The 26,229-nt window shown below is 37.6% G+C and overlaps 1 protein-coding gene across 2 annotated transcripts in view; it reads left to right on the top strand.

Annotated features, from left to right (window-relative positions):
• Positions 1–8,800: 8,800 nt before the first annotated feature.
• Positions 8,801–26,229, top strand: part of LOC128228493 (sodium- and chloride-dependent glycine transporter 1-like) — a 28,031-nt gene continuing 10,602 nt past the window's right edge. The window contains exons 1-4 of one of the 2 annotated variants that reach the window (XM_052939831.1): positions 8,801–8,917; positions 20,720–20,837; positions 24,000–24,131; positions 25,340–25,564. In XM_052939831.1, coding sequence (XP_052795791.1) covers positions 8,855–8,917; positions 20,720–20,837; positions 24,000–24,131; positions 25,340–25,564 — 538 coding nt within the window. In that variant the 5' untranslated portion in view covers positions 8,801–8,854. Of the gene's footprint in view, positions 8,918–13,640; positions 13,797–20,719; positions 20,838–23,999; positions 24,132–25,339; positions 25,565–26,229 lie in introns of those variants that run through there. The other variant, XM_052939832.1, reaches the window with a different exon arrangement.

Below are 26,229 nucleotides of genomic sequence, written 5' to 3'. Positions count from 1 at the left end.
TGTATTCGTAAGGTCACCGACATGAATTGCTCGTTGGTTGTGATGGCTACGTCTTTTCGCTTAATTTGATTAGACGAACCGCTAAGTGTGGTCGCTACCAGTTCGCTGATGCGGAAGAGGCCGAAATAGGCCATTGAGAATATTGGCTTAAAAACCTTAGCTTCGAATTCGTTATAGCACACATTAGGCAATGCTGCGATGATTTCGGTCAATATTGATTTTGTGATGGGGCGTCTCGCATCCCGCGAATGTCCTTTAGCTCTCACACAACCTTCGAGTAACCTATTGACCACAAACATAGAGTGTATGTCCTGAAAGCCGTTTATTTTGTGTATGTAATTTAAACCCGCCACGTAAGTTTTTATTGTATTCGCTGAGCAGTTATTTTCGAAACATTATGTTATGAACCAAACTAAATAAGGTGCGGGTATCGGCATGTTTTGTCTTAATTTATATTTCGCGAGGAATGCTTGGAACGCGTTTAACGCTGTGGTATATGTCCTGCGCGTGTTGTCTGCTAAAGAACATCGTAAAAGTGTGTCAGCTCTTTTTTTGAAGATTTCCCAAAGATGGGGCGGGATGGGATGGTGTTCCACGTCCGCTTCCGGTGCTTGCTTTCGGAAACGCGCGATCTGGAAGCGTGAAAGGGCATCGCATATTAAGTTTTTTGAACCAGGTACGTGAGACGCCCTCAAAAGAATATTGAACTGGAGGCATTTCAATATCAAAACCCGAAGAATATCCATCACTTTATCCGACTTGGATGAAAATGAGTTTAGGATGTGGACGACACTTATATTATCGCAATAAAATATTAATTTTTTGTTTCTGAGCCCCTCCCCCCAAATGAAAATAGCAACCATAATAGGAAAAATCTCTAGGACGGTGATATCTTTGAGTAAACCTTCCCTTTCCCATGATTCTGGCCAGCGGGCGCATGCCCAGTGCCCCCGGAAGTAGATGCCAAATCCTAGTCCGTTTCCCCCGGCGCTATCCGTATATAACTCTGCGTCGTCGTTTGTTAGCGAGAATTGGTCATGAAATACTGAAATGCCGTTGAATTTTCTAAAGAAATTGAGCCATAATTTTAAGTCTAGCTTAACGGACATTTTTAAACGGATGTGGTGGAAAGGCTTGGGTAGACCGCATGTTGAGTTAATCAGTCTCCTGCAGAAGGGGCACCCTAACGGTATCGCGCGGCAACAAAAAATAAGGGACCTGATCAGTGATTGCATTTCTTTCAGATTAGTTGATTGTTTTGCCATGATATTTTTTTGGATATACCCCACTATTTGTTCGACCTTTTCCGTCGGAACGCGTACTACCATTTCCCTTGTGTCAAGTTCGAGACCTAGGAAAACTAAGACCTTTGTAGGGCCCCCGGTTTTTTCATGGGCTAAGGGGACGTTTAATTCCTGCATTAATTCTAAAAACAACTGGAGTAGAGCGTTAGCCGCTGTTGTGTCTTTGTCCCCGCCTAGAAAGTCATCTAGATAGTGAATTAGCATTCATGAGTCTGATTTGATTTTTTACGCAAAATTCCAGGAAAGTTGAAAAACTCTCAAAAGTCCCACAGCTGATTGAAGCGCCAAAAGGAGTGTTTTGTCAATGAAATACCTGTCATTAAATTTATAGCCGAGGAGTTCAAAGTCCTCCGGTCGTATCGGTAGCAATTTAAATGCGTTTTTTATGTCGACTTTAAAAATCTTACAATTCCTGCCCAGGGTTTGTATCATTTTGACAGCCTCGTCGAAACTTGTATATTGTACGGATGCGTTTTTCGGATCGATGTGATCATTTACTGAGGATCCGGCAGGATAGGATAGGTGGTGTATCATTCTGAACTCATTTAGCTCTTTCTTTGGTACCAAGCCTATGGGTGAAACTACAAAGTTTTTGAATGGTTTAACAACAAAAGGACCCGCTACTCTGCCAGCTAAAATTTCTTTATTAATTTTATCGATTACAATATCTGGCTGTTCTCTGGCCGATTTAAGATTAGTGGCTTCCCTACCCAGGCGTGGGCCCTGGTATTGCAGACTAAACCCGTGTTTAAACCCGTTTTCTAAGAAATTTGCCTCCTGTTCGTCATAGCAAGATAAGTGAATGTGTACTGGTAGTGTAGTCAAATGATTGGTGAAAGCGCGATGTCCCAAGTATTCGTGTTAGAGATGACGTGGTGTTGCTCCCCTAATGTTGTCATTGAATGAGGTGGGTTGGCGCCCGCGAAAGGGCTGGCGCGGGACATTGAACTGTTGTGACGTAGGAAATGACTGGACGCGCTGTGGTGAGCGGTTAGATAATGTGCATACTGATGCTGAGTGACCTTGGCCGCAGGAAGAGCAAATGTGCCGAAACCTGCAGTTAGGCCACGTGCAGTTGCCCATGTTGAAAAAATGGCACACTCTCGCCATTCTGCTTGGCAAGGTTGCCCTTGGGCCGGGGGCAGGCGTGGCCGCGGCCGGCATTAACATACATCGCCACCATAAGTCCGTGTTAGTATGTGCCCATGACGAGGGATCGAACGCCTGCCGTAGCCTAAACTGTTTGTCGTAGCCAGCCCGCCCTGGCGTCCCGCACATTCCCTAATCGTCCGCATGTATTGCAATAGCTCGGACGCTTTAGATGGATTGGCCTGAATGTATATTGACATGTATATAATAAAAGCATCGGTCGATTTCTCGATCGTACCGATTTTATCCCGACATTCCCTCGGCTTAGAGAGCAACTGGCCTTTCGCCGTCAACTGTAAAGTTGCTCCCGAACAGAAATCAGTAAGCTCGAGCGAACCTTTCAGAAGCAGAGCCAAATTTAAAAATTCTCCCCTCCTGATCTGACTTCTAATTAGTTCGGGGACGTGCGCTGCTACGTCGTCAGGGAATTCCCCCGTCTTGGCATTTTCACACACTTAATTTTAACTTAACTCAAAAATAAATAACATTTTTTCTGTATTTTTCCCACGTGTTACTCCTTCGAAGGTTAGCGAGAAAAGAACGTGCTGGGCTAGTCACGTGGTCAAGTAATCGGATGACCGGAGCGTTCCACATGTTGATTTCCGGGCAACCACGCGTGTTTACCCGTATCTAGGAAGTATTTCCGAGAAATCGTAGATAAAAAGAGAAAACAATTTATTCCGTCTTAATAAATGAAATTATTTCCATATGTAAATATTTTTTTATTATATATTTCCTTATGAATAGCTGTCACGTCAAACTATCGGAAGGCAACGTCATTATATTTTGCAGAAAAGATAATATGCGGATATCGACTTAGCCTATTAGACGATATTGTCCCACCATGGACTCACACATGTTGGAACAAGTGTGTTTTAAAAGCCTTGGGTCATTTTAACAACATAATGTTGAGTTCTATTGATGATATCAAGATCCGATGCCTCGAGGTTTATTCCACAATTCACTTCCATACAAAAAAAATGATTTTTAAATAATGCTTACGGACGTAAGTGGACAAAAACCCTCGCCATGTATTCCATTACATTTTATACCGTGGAATGAGTGTTTTGGCACGATTCTGCAATACGTGTTGTAGCCAGCATCCAATATTTAGAGTTAACAAATAGCCCTAAATGAGTGAGAGATTCGAAATAATTAAGCACTTGTCCGGCAGATGTTACAAATAATTGTAATGAAAAGCGATTTGTGGAGAACAACAAGCAACAAGGTTTTGTAATATTTAGTTTAATTTTTTGAAGGACTGTGTAGTCCTGAACGATTTCAAGTAAATGTTGAAGACCAGAGGGCGCTGTAAGACCTTATTTTTCCCAGATCATATTCTTCTCACCTGGGAAATATAGGATCCTATTCTTCACAGCTGGGAAAATAAGATCTCATTAGTCACACATTTCGAACATATATGTCACAGCTCCTGGGAAATTTATAATCGAAGCCGGTTGTTCATGTACCATGAAATCACATTCCTCACATGTCAAAAACTGATGTACGTGAAGTTAGCGGCCTAGCAGCCTAGCGGCGTGAAGTTAGCGGCCTAGCGGCGTGAGGTTAGCGGCCTAGCGGCGTGAAGTTAGCGGCCTAGCGGCTTATAGGCCTTGCGGCCTAATTTTTTTCTCTATTTCCAAGCAATTGTTAATGCGTTTTTTTAAACAATGATAAAGTTTTTTTATTCATACAGTTACATAGCGGCCTTAAATTGTTTTCTATTCAGAACATTTTTCTATACGTTTTAATTTAAAACAATTATAATTAACTGTTTTATGCACAAGTTATCACTCTGAAGCGTTTTTAACTTTTTTTCAAAAAAGTCGATCAAGCACTTCAGCGGCCTAGCGGCCTAGCGGCGTGAAATTAGCGGCCTGGCGGCCTAGCGGCCTAAAATTGAATCCTATTTCAAAGCATGTATACATGCATTTTATCCTAAAACGATGGCATATTAACTGTTTTTATGCACACATTAACACATTGAAGCGATTATCAACATTTTTTTTTCAAAATCGTCGATAAAGCAGTCAGCTGATTCAAAGCATTAAACATGCCTGTTCTTCTAAATCAATGATATATTTACTGTTTTTATGTACAAATTATCACATTGAAGCGTTTTCCAACTTTTTTTCCAAAAAAGTCGATCGAGCACTTCAAGTCGATCGAGCACTTCACTGTAGGTTGTTTTATTTTTATTTTTTTATGTTGTTGCTGTACGGGTATTAGTGGTATAAGTAGGAATAGTATTGGTTCTTGTTGGCACCGTAATAGTTGGTGTATGCCTAGTAAAGGTAGATGGCATTGTGTTTGTTGTTGTGAGTTGTTGTTTTTTATTACATTTTTAATAATTAACTGCAATGTCATCGACAAAATCTGTGAAGAATATGATTCTCTTGCTTACCACCATTTTGGTCAATCATATATGTCACAGTTTGAAACTGTGAAGAATAGGATCCTATTTTTCCCAGACCTGTGAAGAATATGATCTGGGAATAATAAGGTCCTACAGGGCCCCAAAGCAACGAGTGTTATGTCGTCTACGAGGGTATGGTTCCCTGCAACAATTGAAGCCACTTTTGCGCCATAGGAAGATTTTTCTATATTAAGTAGGTCGTTAATATGCACTAAATAGTTTAAACCTGACAATACCCGTTGTTAGCCGTTTTGTCTTAATATTCCACCTTTTGTTTTATTGTTAGAGTATTAATGGTGTTCCACCATTTTCAAAGTCCTTTCAAAGACTTTTCAAAGATTCTAAAGGCACACGTTGTATGTTTTATGCAAATATTGATGTATTTTGATTCAATAGATTTTAGTTCCTTTAACTTAATGTTACGTAATTTCTCCCACGTGTTTATATCTGTTAGAGAACTTCATTTAATATACTATATAATTTATATTTTAGTCTTTCTGTTCTTTACAATCAGTTTTATTGTTAATTTCAGCTTTTTACCATACTCACACACTATACATGATACGAAAGAAATAAAGTGTTATACGGTTATCCTGCTGTCGATTCAATTATTGAAATGGGGACAGATCCCCTCCCCAGACCCCCCCCCCACCTCGGCGGACAGATCTACCTATATTTATAGTGTCGGTATTTGAACCACACCACCTCACGTATGTTGTAAGGTTTTGGTAACCATAAAGTAGCGTTTTCCATAGCTTCAATTGAATTCCTCAATCGTATAATTTCAAAAATAAGGAGATGTGTCCGACAACGTCGAAGGCGCTTTTTATATCTAACTGAGTGACATAGAAATTTTCTCAACTAAGATTATGCGTAATTACTTCCTGAAGATTAATGGCTGCAGTTATACAACTTTTAGTAATCCTTGTTGTTGTTTGTTCGGAAAAATTTGAAAATAACGTTTTATTACATTACGATGACATGCTCGAATATTTTACAAAACTTGTAAATAATGGAAATCTGCCTGTATCTAAGAGGACTTGACCGTGGTATGCCATTTCCTTTGTAAAAAGGAATGATGTAGCTTAGTTTCCATGACGCTAAATACTCTTCGTAGCGTACTGTTATTAAACAGAACCTTAAGGGCAATAATAAATCCTTACCTACCGTACAAAACGTGTTTATTTAACACCGAGTTAAAACCTGGTTAACACTGCACTTTTCTACGTTTTTATCTTTAAATCGCAACCTTAATTTTATGTTTTGAAATTTCTTAAAATGTAATATCATCTGGTAAGGATTCGCATATTATTATTTATTACTTCTGTATTTTACTTCACGCTCAAACTCTGAAAGCGGTTCAATAAAATCAAAATCAAATACATGTAAAATTTAGCAAAACCATCTTTAATCGCCTCACCCTCGTACTGAACACCGCCAACCTCGAGTTTGGAAACACCGTAAGAGTGTAAGTTTTTAGTTCAACTCTCTAAGCGGTTGGTTGTTCTATTGAAATCTAGCCTAAATAAGTAACAGCTTTTCATATTATTCGCGTGAAAACGTTTGAACGACACCAACTGTATATGCTTGTAGGTTTTCAGATGTTTCGCGTGAATACGTTCGAACGACGCCAACTGTATATGCTTGTAGGTTTTCAGATGTTTCGCGTGAACACGTTCGAACGACACCAACTGTATATGCTTGTAGGTTTTCAGATGTTTCGCGCGAATACGTTCGAACGACACCAACTGTATATGCTTGTAGATTTTCAGATGTTTCGCGTGAAAACGCTCGAACGACACCAACTGTATATGCTTGTAGGTTTTCAGATGTTTCGCGTGAACCCGTTCGAACGACACCAACTGTATACGCTTGTAGTTTTTCAGATGTTTCGCGTGAACACGTTCGAACGACACCAACTGTATACGCTTGTAGATTTTCAGATGTTTCGCGTGACCACTTTCGAACGACACCAACTGTATATGCTTGTAGATTTTCAGATGTTTCGCGTGAAAACGTTCGAACGACACCAACTGTATATGCTTGTAGACTTTCAGATGTTTCGCGTGAATACGTTCGAACGACACCAACTGTATATGCTTGTAGATTACGTTCGAACGACACCAACTGTATATGCTTGTAGATTTTCAGATGTTTCGCGTGAAAACGCTCGAACGACACCTACTGTATATGCTTGTAGATTTTCAGATGTTTCGCGTGAAAACGCTCGAACGACACCAACTGTATATGCTTGTAGATTTTCAGATGTTTCGCGTGAAAACGCTCGAACGACACCAACTGTATATGCTTGTAGATTTTCAGATGTTTCGCGTGAACCCGTTCGAACGACACCAAATGTATATGCTTGTTGATGAATTATCTTTACTCACATTTCTTTGTTATTCATCGTGAAAGGACTTTATAAAAATACAAATAACGCGTAACTCAACATTTTGCTAATTGCAGAATTGATTTGCACTCATTTCCTGCGAGACCAGTCAGTGTTGATGACTTTTTGTGATAACCCGTGATGTTTATTTTAAATACGGGGAGCTCGCTGAAAGTCTAGGTCCTATCTGGTACGGTCCCTTTTATTTTAAACTAACGTTTTCGGACGTGAACATACTTATATACTGTATCCATTTCTTGCGAAGTCTTTAAAACGATTGAATTTCAACGTGATTTATTTCGTTCGTAAAAAGCGTTAATCCTTCCATAAATACTGGGTATCCGCATTTTTGAATCGCTAAGCTCGGTAGAAAACATTTTATTTTTTGGTAAGATATAAAGTGTGTTGATAAGTGAAAGTATGCAAGTGACACGTCAATGTGTTTGAGGACGTGAGCATGCATTAGAATATAATGTAAACATAAAATCATTATAAGCTCAACTAAGCACGAAGCTCAAGATGAGCTTTACGAACCGTCCGTCCGTCCGTTGTACACATTTGATATGTTAACACTATATGTCAATTTGGAGTCAGAAACAAGGTCACTATAAGAAATGAAAATTGTGCTAGAAATCAGATGCATGTTAGTCTTGATCTACATAACATCTATATCAATTCAGATTTTTTTTAAAAAACAAGGTCATAAAGTAACTTTTAAACAAAATTGTATTAACTCTATAGCGAACACAATTTCTTGCCATTGAAACGTGTTCAAAATGTCTATAAAAGTTCTTTAATAAGTCAAATGTGGCCAAGAAGGAGTTCGCACTTGAACCAAATCAAATAATGATTTTGTTAATACGCTGGATGCCACGCTTTTGGCCAAACATTCATGAAACTTTGTAAGAATGTTGTCCTCATGAACTCTAAGTCAAGTTGCTGAGATTTTTTTGGTTACAACAAAAGTCACTAGGCCATGTCAAATCTAGACAAAAAAATATGTTCACACCCTAGAGGCCAAACTTTGAATGCAAAGTTTTTTTTCACTGTATCATTTAGGTCAATTTTGATTCTTAGGCAAGTGTAATCAAAAACGAAGCAAGTAGAGAAATCAATCATACTAACACTGTACAGGCCGCGTCCTTGATACAATATCAAAGAACTTGATGATTTTCTTCATAAAATATTTTTATGAAAGCCTGTTTAAGATTCCTGGAGCATGTACGTGACGCTCTTGCATCAATTACGGGTCGAGTGTACTGTAAATCAGAACATTTTTAAAGTTAACAACGATGTGAACGTCATGGTTAAATATCGATCAAATGTTCATCAGCCTGAAAAAAATTGTTCCGAAAGGCAACGATGCGAAGGTGGGCGATTTAGAGCTATACTGACTCGCTTGTTTGAAAATGACATTGTTTTTGTCATACCATATCTTCAGCTTAGTGCAAGAACTCAATATCTATTTCTATTTTTATATGCAGTTATTGAGTTAGTGCACTAGGGTAACGATATTTCACTAAATGCACCTATATAAGCCTTGTTATTTTGAAACTTGTCATTTATTGTGGGTATGAATGTGTTTAAGAAGGAATAATGTTGGTTAATGCAAACAATCAAATACGAAGGGATGGTTCAGAACATACGAGGCACAAGAAGGTAACATGTACGCTTCATTGCTTTGTTCAAATATTCTAATTAACGCATACAGCCGTAATATATCTAATAATGCATGACGGCTTGCACACGAAATACATTTCTTAATTTGAATCACTGAATGTTGAGAAAGGTTTCCGGTTGATTCCCTCGATAACCGGTCTAATAATATTCATTCATAAACAATGTATCGAAAATGTTAACATTTGCTTTCAAGTGTGTTAGTTGTTTGTTTATCAATAAGTTATAACAGAGACACAGCAGTACTGAATCCGCGTCGATGTCGCGATGGCCCGAACAGTTTCCCGTACAGCAGGGACAAGCTCATTTGGATCTTGTATAGCTATGTGTTGTGGGACTTTAGTAAATAAGCATGGCTGAAGCATTTTCGAATGAATACATGCCTGAAATTCTTTATAGGACCATGTCACTATGTTCAGTTAGACATTCACGTATCTTAGACCGAATGTTACACTATTGTAAAAACAATTTTAGTCCAAGGCAACGAAAGCAAATTCAGGAATGAAGTTAACCTGTACATAAATACCATACAAGCCTACGAAATGGTTATCTGCGATCGGCTCGTTACGAACTAAAACTAAATTGATGGCGTTGACATTCAGTTATTCACAAAATGCACCTATTATAAGACTATAACCCTTCCGACGCCTAGTTTCTTAATCTCAATGTACAAGGAAGTGGGTGCAAGGATACATGTATCACGTGTTGGAAAATTTCCATAGAAAATTGGAACAGAAAGGTTTGGCTTCTATAATGAATGCTATCAGTTTGTTTGTGCGGTAAGACGCACATTGTATTTTAATTCTTAATCTTGCAGTCTTAATCTGTACCGAATCACAGTGCACCGTGCATTGTATCATCATTAAATTACCTTAATGAAATCATTAGTCAGATTAAATTACTAGTATATATCAAATTGGACATAGTTTGAATATTATTAACAAAGAGCTGACTGTCTGTGATTTGTTCATGTCTAACCCCTATGTGAATAGAACATTATGTTATTTACAAATTACCATTTCGATTTTGGTAACAGAATAACCGGTAAAGGTCACACTTTCATATTATATCAAGGAAAAAGAATGGCTGTAGTTTGTAATGAAATATGTAAGTTTAAAAGCACAACTATTCACATATGATTATTTGATTATATATCTCCTAAATCCCTGAGATTTTCATGACGCTCGGACATCCATCATCTCACGGCATGGCCAAGTGGTTAGCGCGTAGGGCTATTGATCAGAGGGGCGTATATTTGGATCCCATCATCTTCACCATCGTCATCATCATCGTCATCATCATCATCATCATCATCATCATCATCATCATCATCAAATCTTTATCAAATGCCCAATTTAATATCTAGGAAAGCTATGAATCTATGCACAATTAAATTTGCAACCAATCTCTCTTGTAAATTTGTCTGAGGGCGGGGATATGGCGACAGACAGATAGTCAAACGAAGAAGGCAAAGCAATAAAAAGTAGATATCTGCCATTGCAACAGATACTTGAAACTCTCAAACAGGATCTGTACTTGCAAACCTTTTTTGAACAAACACATTTATCTCATTTGAAAATGTAAAGTCTAGGATTTTAATTTTTACAAGAAGGTGAAAAATATGATTTGGGAAAATTATGGCTCTACATGTCTTTATTGAGTCGTGACACGCAGCATGTTCACACGCTCAATGTGACCGCTTTCCAGAAACCTAACCCTACTGACCGAATTTTAAAAGATTGGTTTAAAAAATTGTTGATGCCTGGGACCCCCCCCCTTCCCCCACGACAAATTTCCTTGCTCCAGACTTGGGATCAAGACAATTAAAGTGTGTCTAAATTGTCTGGGTATACCTGCTGCTCGCCCATGGGCCATGGCCATCTGGATGTCCTGTCAATCAGTCTAGACACTGGACTATGTTAAAAAAAGGTCTAACTTTCTTATTCAGTGTTTATTATTCTTCATTACTGGAATTAAGAGGCCGTTTCAATAAAAAAAATTAGTCGATTTAAGTCGTCAATGGAAATAATATTATGTTCGTGAAGTTGGCAGCCCAGCAGCGTAAAGTCAGCAGACTGGCAGCTTAGCAGCGTGAAGTCAGCAGCCCAGCAGACTGACAGCCTAGCAGCGTGAAGTCAGTAGCCCAGCAGCGTGAAGTCAGCAGCCCAGCAGACTGACAGCCTAGCAGCATGAAGTCAGCAGCCTAGCAGACTAGCAGCATAGCAGCGGGAGTTAGCAGTCTAGAAACCTGACGGCGTGAAGTCAACAGCTGAGCAGCTGGGCAGATTAGCAGCTATGCTAAGACTAACTCGTGTGAAGTTTCCCGTCGGTTTTCAGTATTCAAAGTAAAAAAAAAAACATAAAAAATTGAAAACAATCCTTCACAATAGTTGGTTTGCAAAACACACCTTTAAATGAAGCAAAAATACTCAAATGAATAATTTTAAAACATTGACACTATTCCCTTTATCTGAACTAAAGAAATCACTTTACTCGACTTGGGCAGCCCCAGGCGTTTTAGTGTTTTTTTACACGGGCTGGATACATGGCTTCTAGTATATAAAACGTTCGAATGATAACAAGTTTAATGACTTAACAACACGGAAAATTCAGAAATTCATGTTTTCAAAGCCGAAAAAAAATATGAAAAAAATCAGTTACAAAAATTCGTTTGCAAAATACACTTTAAATGGCGCAAAATACTAAAATGAATACTTTTTCAACATTTACACTATTCTTTGAGTGGGAACTAAAACATCACTTTACTCCACTTTTCGACTTTAGTTTCTGGCAGCCCCGAGCAGCTCCGGGCAGCCCTGGGCAGCCCCGGGCAGCCCCAGGATGCCCCGGGCGTTTTATTGTATTTTCGCTCGGGATGGATACATGACTTCTAGTATATGATACGTTCGAGTGATAACAAGTTTAATGACTTAACAACACGGAAAATTCAGAAATTCATGTTTTTAAAGCCGAAAAAAAAAAATCATTCACAATAGTTCGTTTGCAAAACACCCCTTTAATTGACGCAAAAATACTCAAATGAATAATTTAAAAACATTTACACTATTTTTTGTGTGAACTAAAAACATCACTTTACTCCACTTTTCGACTTTAGTTATCTGGCAGCCCAGGACAGCCCGGAGCAGCCTCAAGCGTATAACGATATTTTTACCCGGGCTGGGTACAAGGCTTTAACTCTGTGTAAAGTTTGGATTATTCCAAGTTTAATCACTTTAAAGCAGAGATAAGATGTAAAATAATACAGAACACTAATTATTTAACGTAATCTTGCTAGAATTTCACTCGATTTTTATCGCTCTGCTTAGACGAAATCGTACGAAGTTTCCCGTCGTGTTTGTAAAAAAAAATCTTCAAATTCAAAACACTTCATTTTGCCATTTAAGCTGTAATGTAGTTTCCCCTTACCACACCACGCATCAAAGCATTGTTTGCTGAATATTGTCTTTTCTTACAACACGGAAAATTCAGAAATTCATGTTTTTAAAACCGAAAAAAATGGGGAAAAAACTCATTCACAATAGTTCGTTTGCAAAACACCCCTTTAATTGACTCAAAAATACTCAAATGAATAATTTAAAAACATTTACACTATTCTTTTTGTATGAACTAAAAACATCACTTTACTCCACTTTTTGACATTAGTTTTCTGGCAGCCCGGGACAGCCCGGAGCAGCCTCAAGCGTATAACGATATTTTTACCCGGGCTGGATACAAGGCTTTAACTCTGTGTAACGTTCGGATGCTTCCAAGTTTAATGATAATCCGAACGTTAAAGGGGTGTTTTGCAAACGAACTTTTGTGAATGATTTTTTTTTATTTTCATTTTTTTCGGCTTTGAAAACATGAATTTCTGAATTTCCCGTGCTGTTAAGTCATTAAACTTGTTATCATTCAAACGCTTCGTATACTAGAAGCCATGTATCCAGCCCGAGTTAAAATACCATAAAACGCCATGGGTTGCCTGGGTCTGCCCGGGGCTGCTCGGGGCTGCCAAAAAACTAAAATAGAAAAGTGGAGTAAAGTGATGTTTTAGTTCGCACTCAAAGAATAGTGTAAATGTGCAAACCAAAAATTGTGAGGGATTTTTTTTTCATTTTTTTTTACGTTTTTTAATCTGAAAACCGACGGGAAACTTCACACGAGTTCGTCTTAGCATAGCTGCTAATCTGCCCAGCTGCTCAGCTGTTGACATCACCCCGTCAGGTTTCTAGACTGCTAAGTCACGCTGCTATGCTGCTAGTCTGCTAGGCTGCTGACTTCACGCTGCTAGGCTGTCAGTCTGCTGGGTTGCTGACTTCACGCTGCTAGGCTGCCAGTCTGCTGGGCTGCTGATTTCAAGCTGCTGGGCTGCTGGGCTGCTAACTTCACGCTGCTAGGCTGTCAGTCTGCTGGGCTGCTGACTTCACGCTGCTAGGCTGCCAGTCTGCTGGTCTGCTGACTTCACGCTGCTGGGCTGCCAGTCTGCCAACTCCACGAACATAATTACATTCGTGTCATATTTTCGTTTTTTAGCTACATATTTTAGTGAATTGAACTTAAGGAATTATAAAAATAAACACAAAGTTAACGTTTATATAGATTTAAGATTGCTGAAGTTACGACTGAATTCCTTCACAGAAACGGCCCCCAGGTAATGTTATTCATGCGCATTTTATGGAAACTTTAGGTATCTGGATGTATAGAACGGCACAAACCTATAGAGCGTATTAACGACTGTGCAGGCTTTGTATATAGTTCACTGGAAGAGGAGCGTTGAAAATTTTGGTTAAAAATAAAGCATATCCAGTGCAGGTCCGGATATATTACATAATAGCTAAATAAAAAAAACATGGCTGAAAAGGTAGGTTTCCTAACAATTAGAGTTTTATAAAATAAGTTCATAGTAATTGCGCGTTTATATTCCGGCAAGTCTAGATCTGCAATATTTTTTGTTGTCTGTTTTTGTATCAAAAACATAAAAAAATGTTTAAAAGGCATTTTGAAAATGCTCTAATGCGGATTTTAAGCCATAAATAACTTCAAAATAATTCATTAATTTAAATGAACTTTTAATTAACTTCATAATAAATCATAAATTAAAATGAACTTTATTAACTTCATAATAAATCATAGATTTAACAATTCGAATTGCAAGAAGAAACATTTTACAAAGATTTTGTTAAACATGTCAATATAGTTTAAGTATTTAGTTCCATTCAATAGGTGACTATGAGTCTATATATCGCTTTGTTAACAAGTGTTTTAAATTGATTTAATTTAGAGTATTCCTTATTGTGATTATCCTTGTATAGTTTCTATAACATACATACATACATAACGTAATTAAACATTACACGTTTGTATGTTATTTTCTGATGTATAATGAAACATGCGAACTCTTTGCTAAAGCGACTATAAATGAATTGCTAGATTTTCATCCCCGCACCCGCCCAGTCTTTTTCCGCTGCCCCTTAAATTTTATTGACTCAACTAAAAAGGTTGAACTAGGGTCTGTATTTGTGTATCTGTCCGGTATTGTCCGGGAATGTCCGGTATTGTCCGGGAATGTCCGGTATTGTCCGGAAACCTCGTGTATTCATACCTACGGTGTCGATGTATACCATACACATGTTAAAAAGGGTGAAATGTTACTGTCGTGTTCGAAGTTCGTCTAGAAACACATGTATATGGTCCCATATGCATTAAGGAAGGGAATGGACTTATATTCAAGGGTGAACTAGTCAGCTAAGAAAATTAAAGATAAAAATAAAATTATACGTGATTGATATCATTATCGGAGTATGAACGCAATTTGGGCATGTTAAAGTGTGTGGAGTCCGAAGGAATCCATAAGTACTCCCCGTTGGCATACAAACACTTTGAGCCGTAAAATCAAGTTAGAAAATGCCTTTGCAAACTCTTCTTTTGGTTTACTGTTTACACCACTAGTATTAGGCATATCCAACTCAGATCGACTCCTCTTGATGTAGAAATTCAACCAGAAGTCAAAAGGAGAGAGTTCTGTGTTGTAGGGTATGTTAAGATTGTGCTGTTGCAATTATTCTGTAAACAGTGCAGAGCGGTGCACGGGAGCATTACTGTGCAGCAACTGGACACCGCGCGTCCCGGTACGTGGGCGTTTTCAAGTATCGTGGTCAATAACAGCATGCTCCCTGTGAAATATTCCTGTGACATTACTTTGCTGAGGTACTGGGACTCTGGCTACATTCCCTTTGTTGTCAAGAAACAAAGCGTACATGACCGAGCGGACACTCCTACTGCACCTTGGTAAGGGACGCTCATTATTTCAGCAACAAACATTTTGTTATTTTCTTAGTTGGTGGTCTGTTAAGATAGAGCAATGTTTCATCGCCAGTTTCAATCTTTCTTAGCCGCCGAGTGCCATTTCTTTGAAATCAGACAGCAATGTCGACGCCATTTCATCACATGCCAACTTCTGTTCTGTGGGCAACAAATGCGACATCCTGTCGGTCATCTTGCTCTACTATCGATTTGACAGTTTTCAATATCTTAGTGAGAGCCCACTGAAATCTGTCGCTTGGGCTTGGCCTCATCTTTAACGTTCGTTCTACCTGCATTAAAAAGGATATCCATATATTTTAACAGTACGGTACGGAAGAACCTTTACACATACAGATTGTCTAGCATTTTCACCCAGTAAGCCTTTTACAATACGTTAATTGCTTTTTTGGATATTTATTTCTTGTGCATGTTGGACACGTGTAAAATGTGGGCTATGCTGATAGAACAATCAATATCCTTTCCGATGGTATATAATGAATGTAAGTGCTCGAGGAGACTGTGATTCGTTGTCCATGACGTCACTTACATCTACCGATCCTCATATAAGTTAAGCTCAAAGTTTAGATAGATCTTCCTCATGTTCCTCATAGAAAAATGTTTGTGAATTGTGTGCTTTCGATGTTGATTGTTAGTGTTACATTTTCAATATCCATAATTATATTTAATTTTTTACTAGTTTATTTCAATTGTTCGAATTCTAAATGATTGCTTTTAAGAAAATGTTCCATTGTTTATTGTGTAAATATCGTTTGAATATGGTTTAAGTTCCTAAATGCATTGTTAAAAACAAAATGTAAGAAGTATACAGACATTCTATACTGTAAACAACCATTAAACGTTATCAGATTACTGTTAAATGACTTTTGAACAATATCTTTTCCATATGAATATGAGTATTTCTATACATTTATGTTCTTATTTCACGGAGCCAATAGTTTTCAATTGAAAATTGTCACAAAGAGAAGCAGAAAAGACGAAGTTGTTGAACGGGTAGATTAAATGTCCATTTATTTTTGAGATATAATTTGTAAATCGACATGCGAAGTCAGTGATGTCAATACGACTTACAGTTTTATCAGTTTTGTTTGTTTTAAATCGTGTGAAATAAGCTTTGAACTTTTATTTTGAATCAGTTAAATTAAAATTGAGTCAATTAATTGCATTTTTTTGGCGCATAATATTTTATATCAATTGCATTCACCTTTATTTTCAATATGTCCGTATATTCTAGCATGCTAATTTATTGACACAACGTGTATATAAATATAATTATACAATATCGTTTTCATAAAATGTGAATACTTGAAAAATAGCGAAATCGTATCAACACAGTGAATTGTTTTGTTTTATTTCTTGCCTTGCCTATTCATATTATTATATGCCGGTTTTGGTAGATATTATACGCCGTTTTGGTTGATGTTTGGTAGATGTTATACGCCATTTTGGTTGATGTTTGGTAGATATTATACGCCGTTTTGGTTGATAATATACGCCGTTTTGGTTGATGTTATACGCCGTTTTGGTTGATGTTTGGTAGATAATATACACCGTTTTGGCTGATGTTTGGTAGATATTATACGCCATTTTGGTTGATGTTTGGTAGATATTATACGCCGTTTTGGTTGATAATATACGCCGTTTTGGTTGATGTTTGGTAGATGTTATACGCCGTTTTGGTTGATGTTTGGTAGATGTTATACGCCGTTTTGGTTGATGTTTGGTTGATAATATACGCCGTTTTGGTTGATGTTTGGTTGATGTTATATGCCGTTTTGGTTGATGTTTGGTTGATGTTATACGCCATTTTGGTTGATGTTTGGTAGATATTATACGCCGTTTTGGTTGATAATATACGCCGTTTTGGTTGATGTTATACGCCGTTTCGGTTGATGTTTGGTAGATAATATACACCGTTTTGGTTGATGTTTGGTAGATATTATACGCCGCTTTGGTTGATGTTATACGCCGTTTTGGTTGATGTTTGGTAGATAATATACACCGTTTTGGTTGATGTTTGGTTGATAATATACGCCGTTTTGGTTGATGTTTGGTTGATGTTATATGCCGTTTTGGTTGATGTTTGGTTGATGTTATACGCCATTTTGGTTGATGTTTGGTAGATATTAAACGCCGTTTTGGTTGATAATATACGCCGTTTTGGTTGATGTTATACGCCGTTTTGGTTGATGTTTGGTAGATAATATACACCGTTTTGGTTGATGTTTGGTAGATAATATACACCGTTTTGGTTGATGTTATACGCCGTTTTGGTAGATATTATACACCGTTTTGGTTGATGTTTGGTAGATGTTATACGCCGTTTTGGTTGATGTTTGGTATATATTATACGCCGTTTTGGTTGATGTTTGGTAGATGTTATACGCCGTTTTGGTTGATGTTATACGCCGTTTTGGGTGATGTTTGGTAGATATTATACACCGTTTTGGTTGATGTTTGGTAGATGTTATACGCCGTTTTGGTTGATGTTTGGTAGATTTTATACATCGTTTTGGTTGATGTTTGGTAGATGTTATACGCCGTTTTGGTTGATGTTTGGTAGATTTTATACATCGTTTTGGTTGATGTTTGGTAGATATTATACACCGTTTTGGTTGATGTTATACGCCATTTGGGTTGATGTTATACGCCGTTTTGGTCTATGTTTGGTAGGTATTATACGCCGTTTTGATTGATGTTATACGCCGTTTTGGTTTATGTTTGGTAGATATTATACGCCGTTTTGGTAGATGTTATACGCCGTTTTGGTTGATGTTTGGTAGATATTATACACCGTTTTGGTAGATGTTATACGCCGTTTTGGTTGATGTTTGGTAGATATTATACGCCGTTTTGGTTGATCTTTGGTAGATATTAAACGCCGTTTTGGTTGATGTTATACGCCGTTTTGGTTGGTGTTTGGTAGATATTAAACGCCGTTTTGGTTTATGTTTGGTAGATGTTATACGTCGTTTTGGTTTATGTTTGGTAGATGTTATACGCCGTTTTGGTTGATGTTTGGTAGATGTTATACGCCGTTTTGGTTGATGTTTGGTAGATGTTATACGCCGTTTTGGTTGATGTTTGGTAGATGTTATATGCCGTTTTGGTCTATGTTTGGAAGATGTTATACGCTGTTTTGGTTGATGTTTGGTAGATGTTATACGCCGTTTTGGTTGATGTTTGGTAGATGTTATACGCCGTTTTGGTTGATGCTTGGAAGATGTTATACGCCGTTTTGGTTGATCTTTGGTAGATGTTATACGCCGTTTTGGTCTATGTTTGGAAGATGTTATACGCCGTTTTGGTTGATGTTTGGTAGATGTTATACGCCGTTTGGGTTGATGTTTGGTAGATGTTATACGCCGTTTTGGTAGATCTTTGGAAGATGTTATACGCCTTTTTGGTTGATCTTTGGTAGATGTTATACGCCGTTTTGGTTGATGTTTGGTAGATGTTATACGCCGTTTTGGTTGATCTTTGGTAGATGTTATACGCCGTTTTGGTTGATCTTTTGAAGATGTTATACGCCGGTTTGGTTGATCTTTGGAAGATGTTATACGCCGTTTTGGTAGATGTTATACGCCGTTTTGGTTGATCTTTGGTAGATGTTATACGCCGTTTTGGTTGATCTTTGGAAGATGTTATACGCCGTTTTGGTTGATATTTGGTAGATGTTATACGCCGTTTTGGTTGATCTTTGGAAGATGTTATACGCCGTTTTGGTTGGTCTTTGGTAGATGTTATACGCCGTTTTGGTTGATCTTTGGTAGATGTTATACGCCGTTTTGGTTGATGTTTGGTTGATGTTATACACCATTTTGGTTGATGTTTGGTAGATATTATACGCCGTTTTGGTTGATGTTATACGCCGTTTTGGTTGATGTTATACGCAGTTTTGGTTGATGTTTGGTAGATAATATACACCGTTTTGGTTGATGTTATACGCCGTTTTGGTAGATATTATACACCGTTTTGGTTGATGTTTGGTAGATGTTATACGCCGTTTTGGTTGATGTTTGGTAGATATTATACGCCGTTTTGGTTGATGTTTGGTAGATGTTATACGCCGTTATGGTTGATGTTATACGCCGTTTTGGTTGATGTTTGGTAGATGTTATACGCCGTTTTGGTTGATGTTTGGTAGATATTATACATTGTTTTGGTTGATGTTTGGTAGATGTTATACGCCGTTTTGGTTGATGTTTGGTAGATATTATACACCGTTTTGGTTGATGTTATACGCCGTTTTGGTTGATGTTATACGCCGTTTTGGTCTATGTTTGGTAGATATTATACGCCGTTTTGATTGATGTTATACGCCGTTTTGGTTTATGTTTGGTAGATATTATACGCCGTTTTGGTAGATGTTATACGCCGTTTTGGTTGATGTTTGGTAGATATTATACGCCGTTTTGGTAGATGTTATACGCCGTTTTGGTTGATGTTTGGTAGATATTATACGCCGTTTTGGTTGATGTTTGGTAGATATTAAACGCCGTTTTGGTTGATGTTATACGCCGTTTTGGTTGGTGTTTGGTAGATATTAAACGCCGTTTTGTTTTATGTTTGGTAGATGTTATACGTCGTTTTGGTTGATGTTTGGTAGATGTTATACGCCGTTTTGGTTGATGTTTGGTAGATGTTATACGCCGTTTTGGTTGATGTTTGGTAGATGTTATACGCCGTTTTGGTTGATGTTTGGTAGATGTTATATGCCGTTTTGGTCTATGTTTGGAAGATGTTATACGCCGTTTTGGTTGATGTTTGGTAGATGTTATACGCCGTTTTGGTTGATGTTTGGTAGATGTTATACGCCGTTTTGGTTGATGCTTGGAAGATGTTATACGCCGTTTTGGTTGATCTTTGGTAGATGTTATACGCCGTTTTGGTTGATCTTTCGAAGATGTTAACGTAAACTTCTAAAGAGAAAAAAAACACATCAAAAAAAGACATAGCTTAACCATTCAGTAACTTGCATGCGGATAAATTACAACGCTTTTCACTTACACCGCATGGAAGTTATTGAACGTTGCCTTTGGCAAAATGGTACGATACTTTGATGACTGATTTCATCCATTTAGTGTGTTTGTATTTTGGTGGGGAAAGGGACTAAATTTGGCAATGCGAAAATGCGTTTATATCAGAAAAGATCTCTGAACCAAACTCTGTCAGTGGCTGGGGCACACATTAAATACAAGATCATTTATAGCAGAATAAAACTAATAAGTAATAACCCGACTGGTAACAGTTAAACAATATGTTACATATGTTTTATATGTTATACGCTCGTATCTTTATTTCAAAGTTCAACTGATTACGTACTCGGGTGTTTACCTCGTTATAACAAGCAATCAGTTGATTATGTGATTAAACAGCTCAGATTGTGTTTCAACAGAGGACTGCGTACTTAGTTGTTCGTAACAGAACACATTAAATACTTATTCCTTGTCAATTTTTCAGGAGGTTACGCGAGAGAAATGGGATCGGAAGTTGGACTTTATTCTGTCCTGTGTTGGTTTCGCCGTCGGTTTGGGCAATGTTTGGCGCTTCCCCTACCTTTGCTACAGGAATGGAGGAGGTATGTGCTATATGTTCTTGCTGTGATATCGTCGCAAATATGTTTGCCACGATATTGAAGTGGAGTAATGGTAGAAAATTTACAGCAATTTTATATCTATGTTGTATGCACAGTAGGTGTAGTCGCTGTTACTGTATTTGGGGTGATGTTGTTTAGCTCTTGTTTGTGTGTTTCCCTTTAAGAAGATTTCCATTCGTATCATCGGATACCCGCACGGGTAACACACCGTTCTTAACTGTATCGTTAGAAAGATAAATCACCCTTGTCACCCCTACAGCCTTTCAACGCCTTCAGCGCTTTTATTAAGAATGTAGTGACAGGAAAGGAATAATCATATTTCGAACATATTTTTCAACGGACCTTTGATAAAATTTTAATCAATTTAAAGTAGGATTTGCCTTTCCAAAAAAAATGAAATATTAAAAAGCACATATATATGTGGGAAGAGAGAAAGTTGGTCTAAGGTGTACTTTATATGCTAAGTGTTATAAACATCACCATACGAGGTATAACTAATCGGCGGTTCGTTTACACAGATCAATGCCCAAACAAATCAAACTGCGTTTCATAATGTTGAAAGGCCATAAATATTTCCATATAAGTGATTGTTTCACAACCTATTCATATCAGTAAAGAAGTTTAACATTATTTCGTTCTTGAATATTTTTCAAAACGTAAAACAAAATTTAATTTACAAAGTTTTGCAACACTATAATTATAATTGTAAATGTATGCCTCGTAATGTGGTTCTTAATATATAATCAATGGACTGAGAGCGCAAAGTATTTTGAAAGAAAGGAAGATGGTAAAATACAAAGAGTAAGATTTTGAAATAGAAGATGGTAAAATACAAAGAGTAAGATTTTGAAATAAAGTCCGGTGACGAATTCACTCGTGTCGCTCTAATACGCAATAATATATGTTTTACATATGCATAGATCAGGGCCGAAACAACTTATACCATATAGCCGTCTAAAATAGGTTATTTTCGATGTAAATACGATCCATATCAGGGAAGCTTTAATACCTCTTTTGCAGTGGAAAACATTTTTAAAAGTAATAGGCCGTGATCAGCGCCTTATTTAAGCTTCAACTACACCAAACAGAAGTACTTTATTCATCTATAAATAAAGGTCAGTGACCTGCAACCAACTGCATGAGACTTGGGTATATGGAATGGCTAGCTACCATTTGCAATATTTCGCGCTATTTAAAACGACATGTAGCATGTATATCAGCTTTGTTTGTTCAACAAAATGTTATATACATATATTTGGCTCACATATAAGTATCTTTATTAACAATAGTACATTTACAGTATTCATTTATTGACGTCCGTAGGGACACGAAAATAAAAATAAAGGGCCTCGAGCTTCAACATCCGTTAAAGTTTGTTTTGAACTACAAGGGTAACGAACGAAATCTAGATTTAAACAAAACATGCATTCACATTTTTTTCACTTTGGGGGCTGTGTGAACTTGCAGAGACAAACATGTATTGATCATCATCGTTATTTACATGTGTTTCCATGCATAGATACAACATCGATACAGGCGCCATTTATACGATGATGTAATTTACTGTCTGAAGTGAGTTTAAATGCCTATAAAAGCAGCTTAATTGTATTTACCCAGTTCTCATGATAAAATATGAACATAATTGTTGCAGTATACTTGACTGATTTATACACTCCAATCGCGCTCTAATGTTTACCTTTATAAGACTATTTCAATAAGCAACTACAAATTTTCCGCTTTCTGCATTGCAAACTTTATCAAATTTAACCACATTGTAGAAATGTTTAACCTTCCACCAAACAAAAAAACCTTGGAGAGACTAGATTTCTTTTGAACTCGTGGCATATATCGTATATTAACAGTTTAAATTTTGACTGTTTTGAAGTCTGAATTGTGCACTTTTATAACTCTTAATTGTTACCTGATACATGGTAAACCAATGGTAATATGCTGATAGATTGTCGGGTGAATGGCATTGTAATTGTCCTGCATTTAACATTGAATCAGAATTACCCTCAATATCAAGTATACTCTCCCAATGACATTCGGAATTCCTCGGCCATTTTCAATCGAAAACAACCTCGGATGTATATGGGCGGTTAACAATGTCGGAGTTTTTAACACTGTGACTACGCTGCAAAGAGATCGCGTAATTATTTCAATCTAACAGTTAAGCTTAATGACTTAACTCTTGGGAATCTTAATTATTTATGCAATACAACACTTCACTGGCAATCATTTTAACCTCAGATATACAAAATGCACGTTAAAACACAACAATTGATTAATACTGTTATTTATTTTTTAACGAACTACTTCTACCGGCATACGTCAGAAGTCGTTTTCGATTGAAAATGGCCGAGGAGTTCCGAATGTCCCCATGTCGGACTATAAAATGTACCAACTAACACGCGCCTCACTCCTATTGCACGCGCCCCACTCCTATTGCACACGCCTCACTCCTATTGCACGCGCCCCACTCCTATTGCACACGCCTCACTCCTATTTCACGCGCCCCAGTCCTATTTCACGCGCCTCACTCCTATTGCACGCGCCCCACTCCTATTGCACACGCCTCACTCCTATTGCACGCGCCCCACTCCTATTGCACACGCCTCACTCCTATTGCACGCGCCCCACTCCTATTGCACACGCCTCACTCCTATTTCACGCGCCTACAACAATGTTTAACCGATTTTCAGATTCTTATATTTATTGTTTCCCCTTGTTGGTACGGTATGGAACCTATTCAATTTCAAAAGCCACGCCCCAAGAAATACCGTCTACCCACAACCTTGCTTTATACGGTGCTTTAACTAGCAACTTAATACGCTATACAAATTACATTCAAGAATGTATGACAGCAGAAACGAACTCGTAGTATATACACGTAGTGTAATAAAATACGTCGCTATCAATAGAAATCTCCCAGATTAACTGCCTTTATAATAAAAACTAATACATGTACTTATGAATGTGAAATTGATTACATGTTATGACCGCAATGTTGTCAACATGTTCCGTTTGTAGAAACATTTGAACATAGCAATGATTTGTGTCAGTATAACATATTTAGAAGACTTAGAAAATTGACATATAATAGAAACCCTTTCATTTCTTGTGTGTAACGTTGTTCGTTTTCAGGTGCCTTCTTGGTCCCGTACGTGATCATGTTGGTAATTGCCGGCATGCCCATTTTCTTCTTTGAGCTTGCCCTTGGTCAGTTCTCCTCAGAGGGACCAATCACAATCTGGAAGGTCAATCCTCTCTTTTACGGTAAGCGTCCTATCTTTTACGGTAAGCTACCTATCGTTTACGGTGAGCTTCCTATCTTTAACGGTAAGCGTCCTATCTTTTACGGTGAACTTTCTATCCATTACGGTAAGCGTCCTTTTATTTTACGGTGAGCTTTCTATCTTTTACGGTAAGCGTCCTATCTTTTACGGTAAGAGTCCTATCTATTACGGTGAACGTCCTATTTTTTACGGTAAACGTCCTATCTTTTACGTTAAGCGTCCTATCTTGTACGGTAAGCGTCCTATCTATTACGTTAAGCGTCCTATCTTTTACGTTTAGCGTCCTATCTTTTACGGTAAGCGTCCTATCTTTTACGTTAAGCGTCCTATCTTTTACGGTAAGCTTCCTATCTTTTACGGTAAGCGTCCTATCTTTTACGGTAAGAGTCCTATCTTTTACGGTGAGCTTCGTAATATTTACGGTAAACGTCCTATCTTTTACGGTGAGCGTCTTATTTTTACGGTAAGCGTCCTATCTTTTACGGTAAGCGTCCTATCTTTTACGTTGAGCGTCGTATTATTTAGGTTACACACCACCATTGTTATTCCCTATATAATTCAATGTAAAATTATAATTTTTAGACAACATTTAAAGGCATTTCGAGCGAATGCAGGCTATGATAACCACATATATTCTTAAAGTACAAGCTCTAAATTACCTTTTAAGCCAATAAAAAGGGGGGGGGGGGGGTCAAGTTATTCCTAAGAAAAATCACTCCACTTGAAAAACAAACTCTAAAAATTGCACCGTCCGCCATGACAGATCTTCCAAAATGACCTTTCAACTATAGGGCAGCGGTTTATGCTTTAATCTCTACTCTAAATGATAAATCAAGCAAGAATAGATACTTAAGGTATAAAAGTTTCAGGAATAATGATAGTTTTGATTTACAGTGTATTGAGCATGTGAAAACATGTCTATCAATCATAAGAACATTTTTTTTATTGAGAATTTTCCACACAACGGAAGTACATATGACGTAATGGTGACGTCATTCCTTTACGGTAAGCGTCCTATCTTTTACGGTAAGCGTCCTATGTTAAGCTTTGTCAAAACGTAAGATACATGTATGGAAAACGAATAGTTTAAAATGCATGTTTAATGCATGTATGCAATGCGTTTAAATGAATGTCACTAATTGGCAGTTGTTGTTCGTTTGATTATTCCACTTTTCTGACGTTTTCTAGGTGTTGGGTGGGGCATGGTTGTAGTGAGCGGCCTAGTGTGTATCTACTACAATGTGATCATCATGTACGCCATCTACTACATGTTCGTCTCGTTAGTCAACCTTGATGGCGAGGTGCCCTGGAAGTATTGTGGCCAACCCTGGAACACAGACGCTTGCAGAAATGAAAGCTTCCCAGACTTTGCATCCATGGAGAATGAAACACAGAAAGTCAGCTCCTGGCTTTGTAAGTACAGGCAATGGATGTCGAGTCCAGTCTTCTCTTATGCTGCGTTTATATGCCGAGCATTGTCCATGGGGCAACATGTCCCCTGAGGCAAATATACCCACATGGCAAAATTTGCCCCTGGGATATTTCTTGGACGCGTTTATATGGCAAATAAGGAAAAGAATACTTTTTGTTATGAAATGCAAATAGTTTGTGCTGAAAAGTACGTTTGAGGTAATGAAGAGGCTAATCTTACAAACGTTTGATACCCATACATGTATTTGATACCACTCTTCTGCACATAGCGATATTATGTTGCAGCAACTTTGTGAACATAATAAAACAATCTGCGTTTCTTTTTTTTAAAAAAGAACAACATTGTCATTCTATCAGAAAACATTTAAAATGTGCGTGTTCATTCTCAAAAAAGAATCTAGAACGTTTTGTGTGGGTTTTTTAAAACCTCTAGTATCAGCTGAAACAGGAGTGGGATAGCTTTTATCAAATGTAATTAAAGTTTTAGTACACCATTTAAAAAATCATATACGTCTAAAAGAAAGACCTAGAAAACAGAATAGCTAAATCAGACATAAGCATGGTCATGATTTCAGACATTTCAATCTTCTTTAATAGCAAACGTCAGTCGAGAAATGTCAAATGAAATTGTATTTGTAACAATTACC

Source organism: Mya arenaria, chromosome 3 (genome assembly GCF_026914265.1).
Source record: "Mya arenaria isolate MELC-2E11 chromosome 3, ASM2691426v1".
Taxonomy (NCBI): Eukaryota; Metazoa; Mollusca; class Bivalvia; order Myida; family Myidae; genus Mya; species Mya arenaria.
This window is presented reverse-complemented; position numbering and strand designations above follow the sequence as displayed.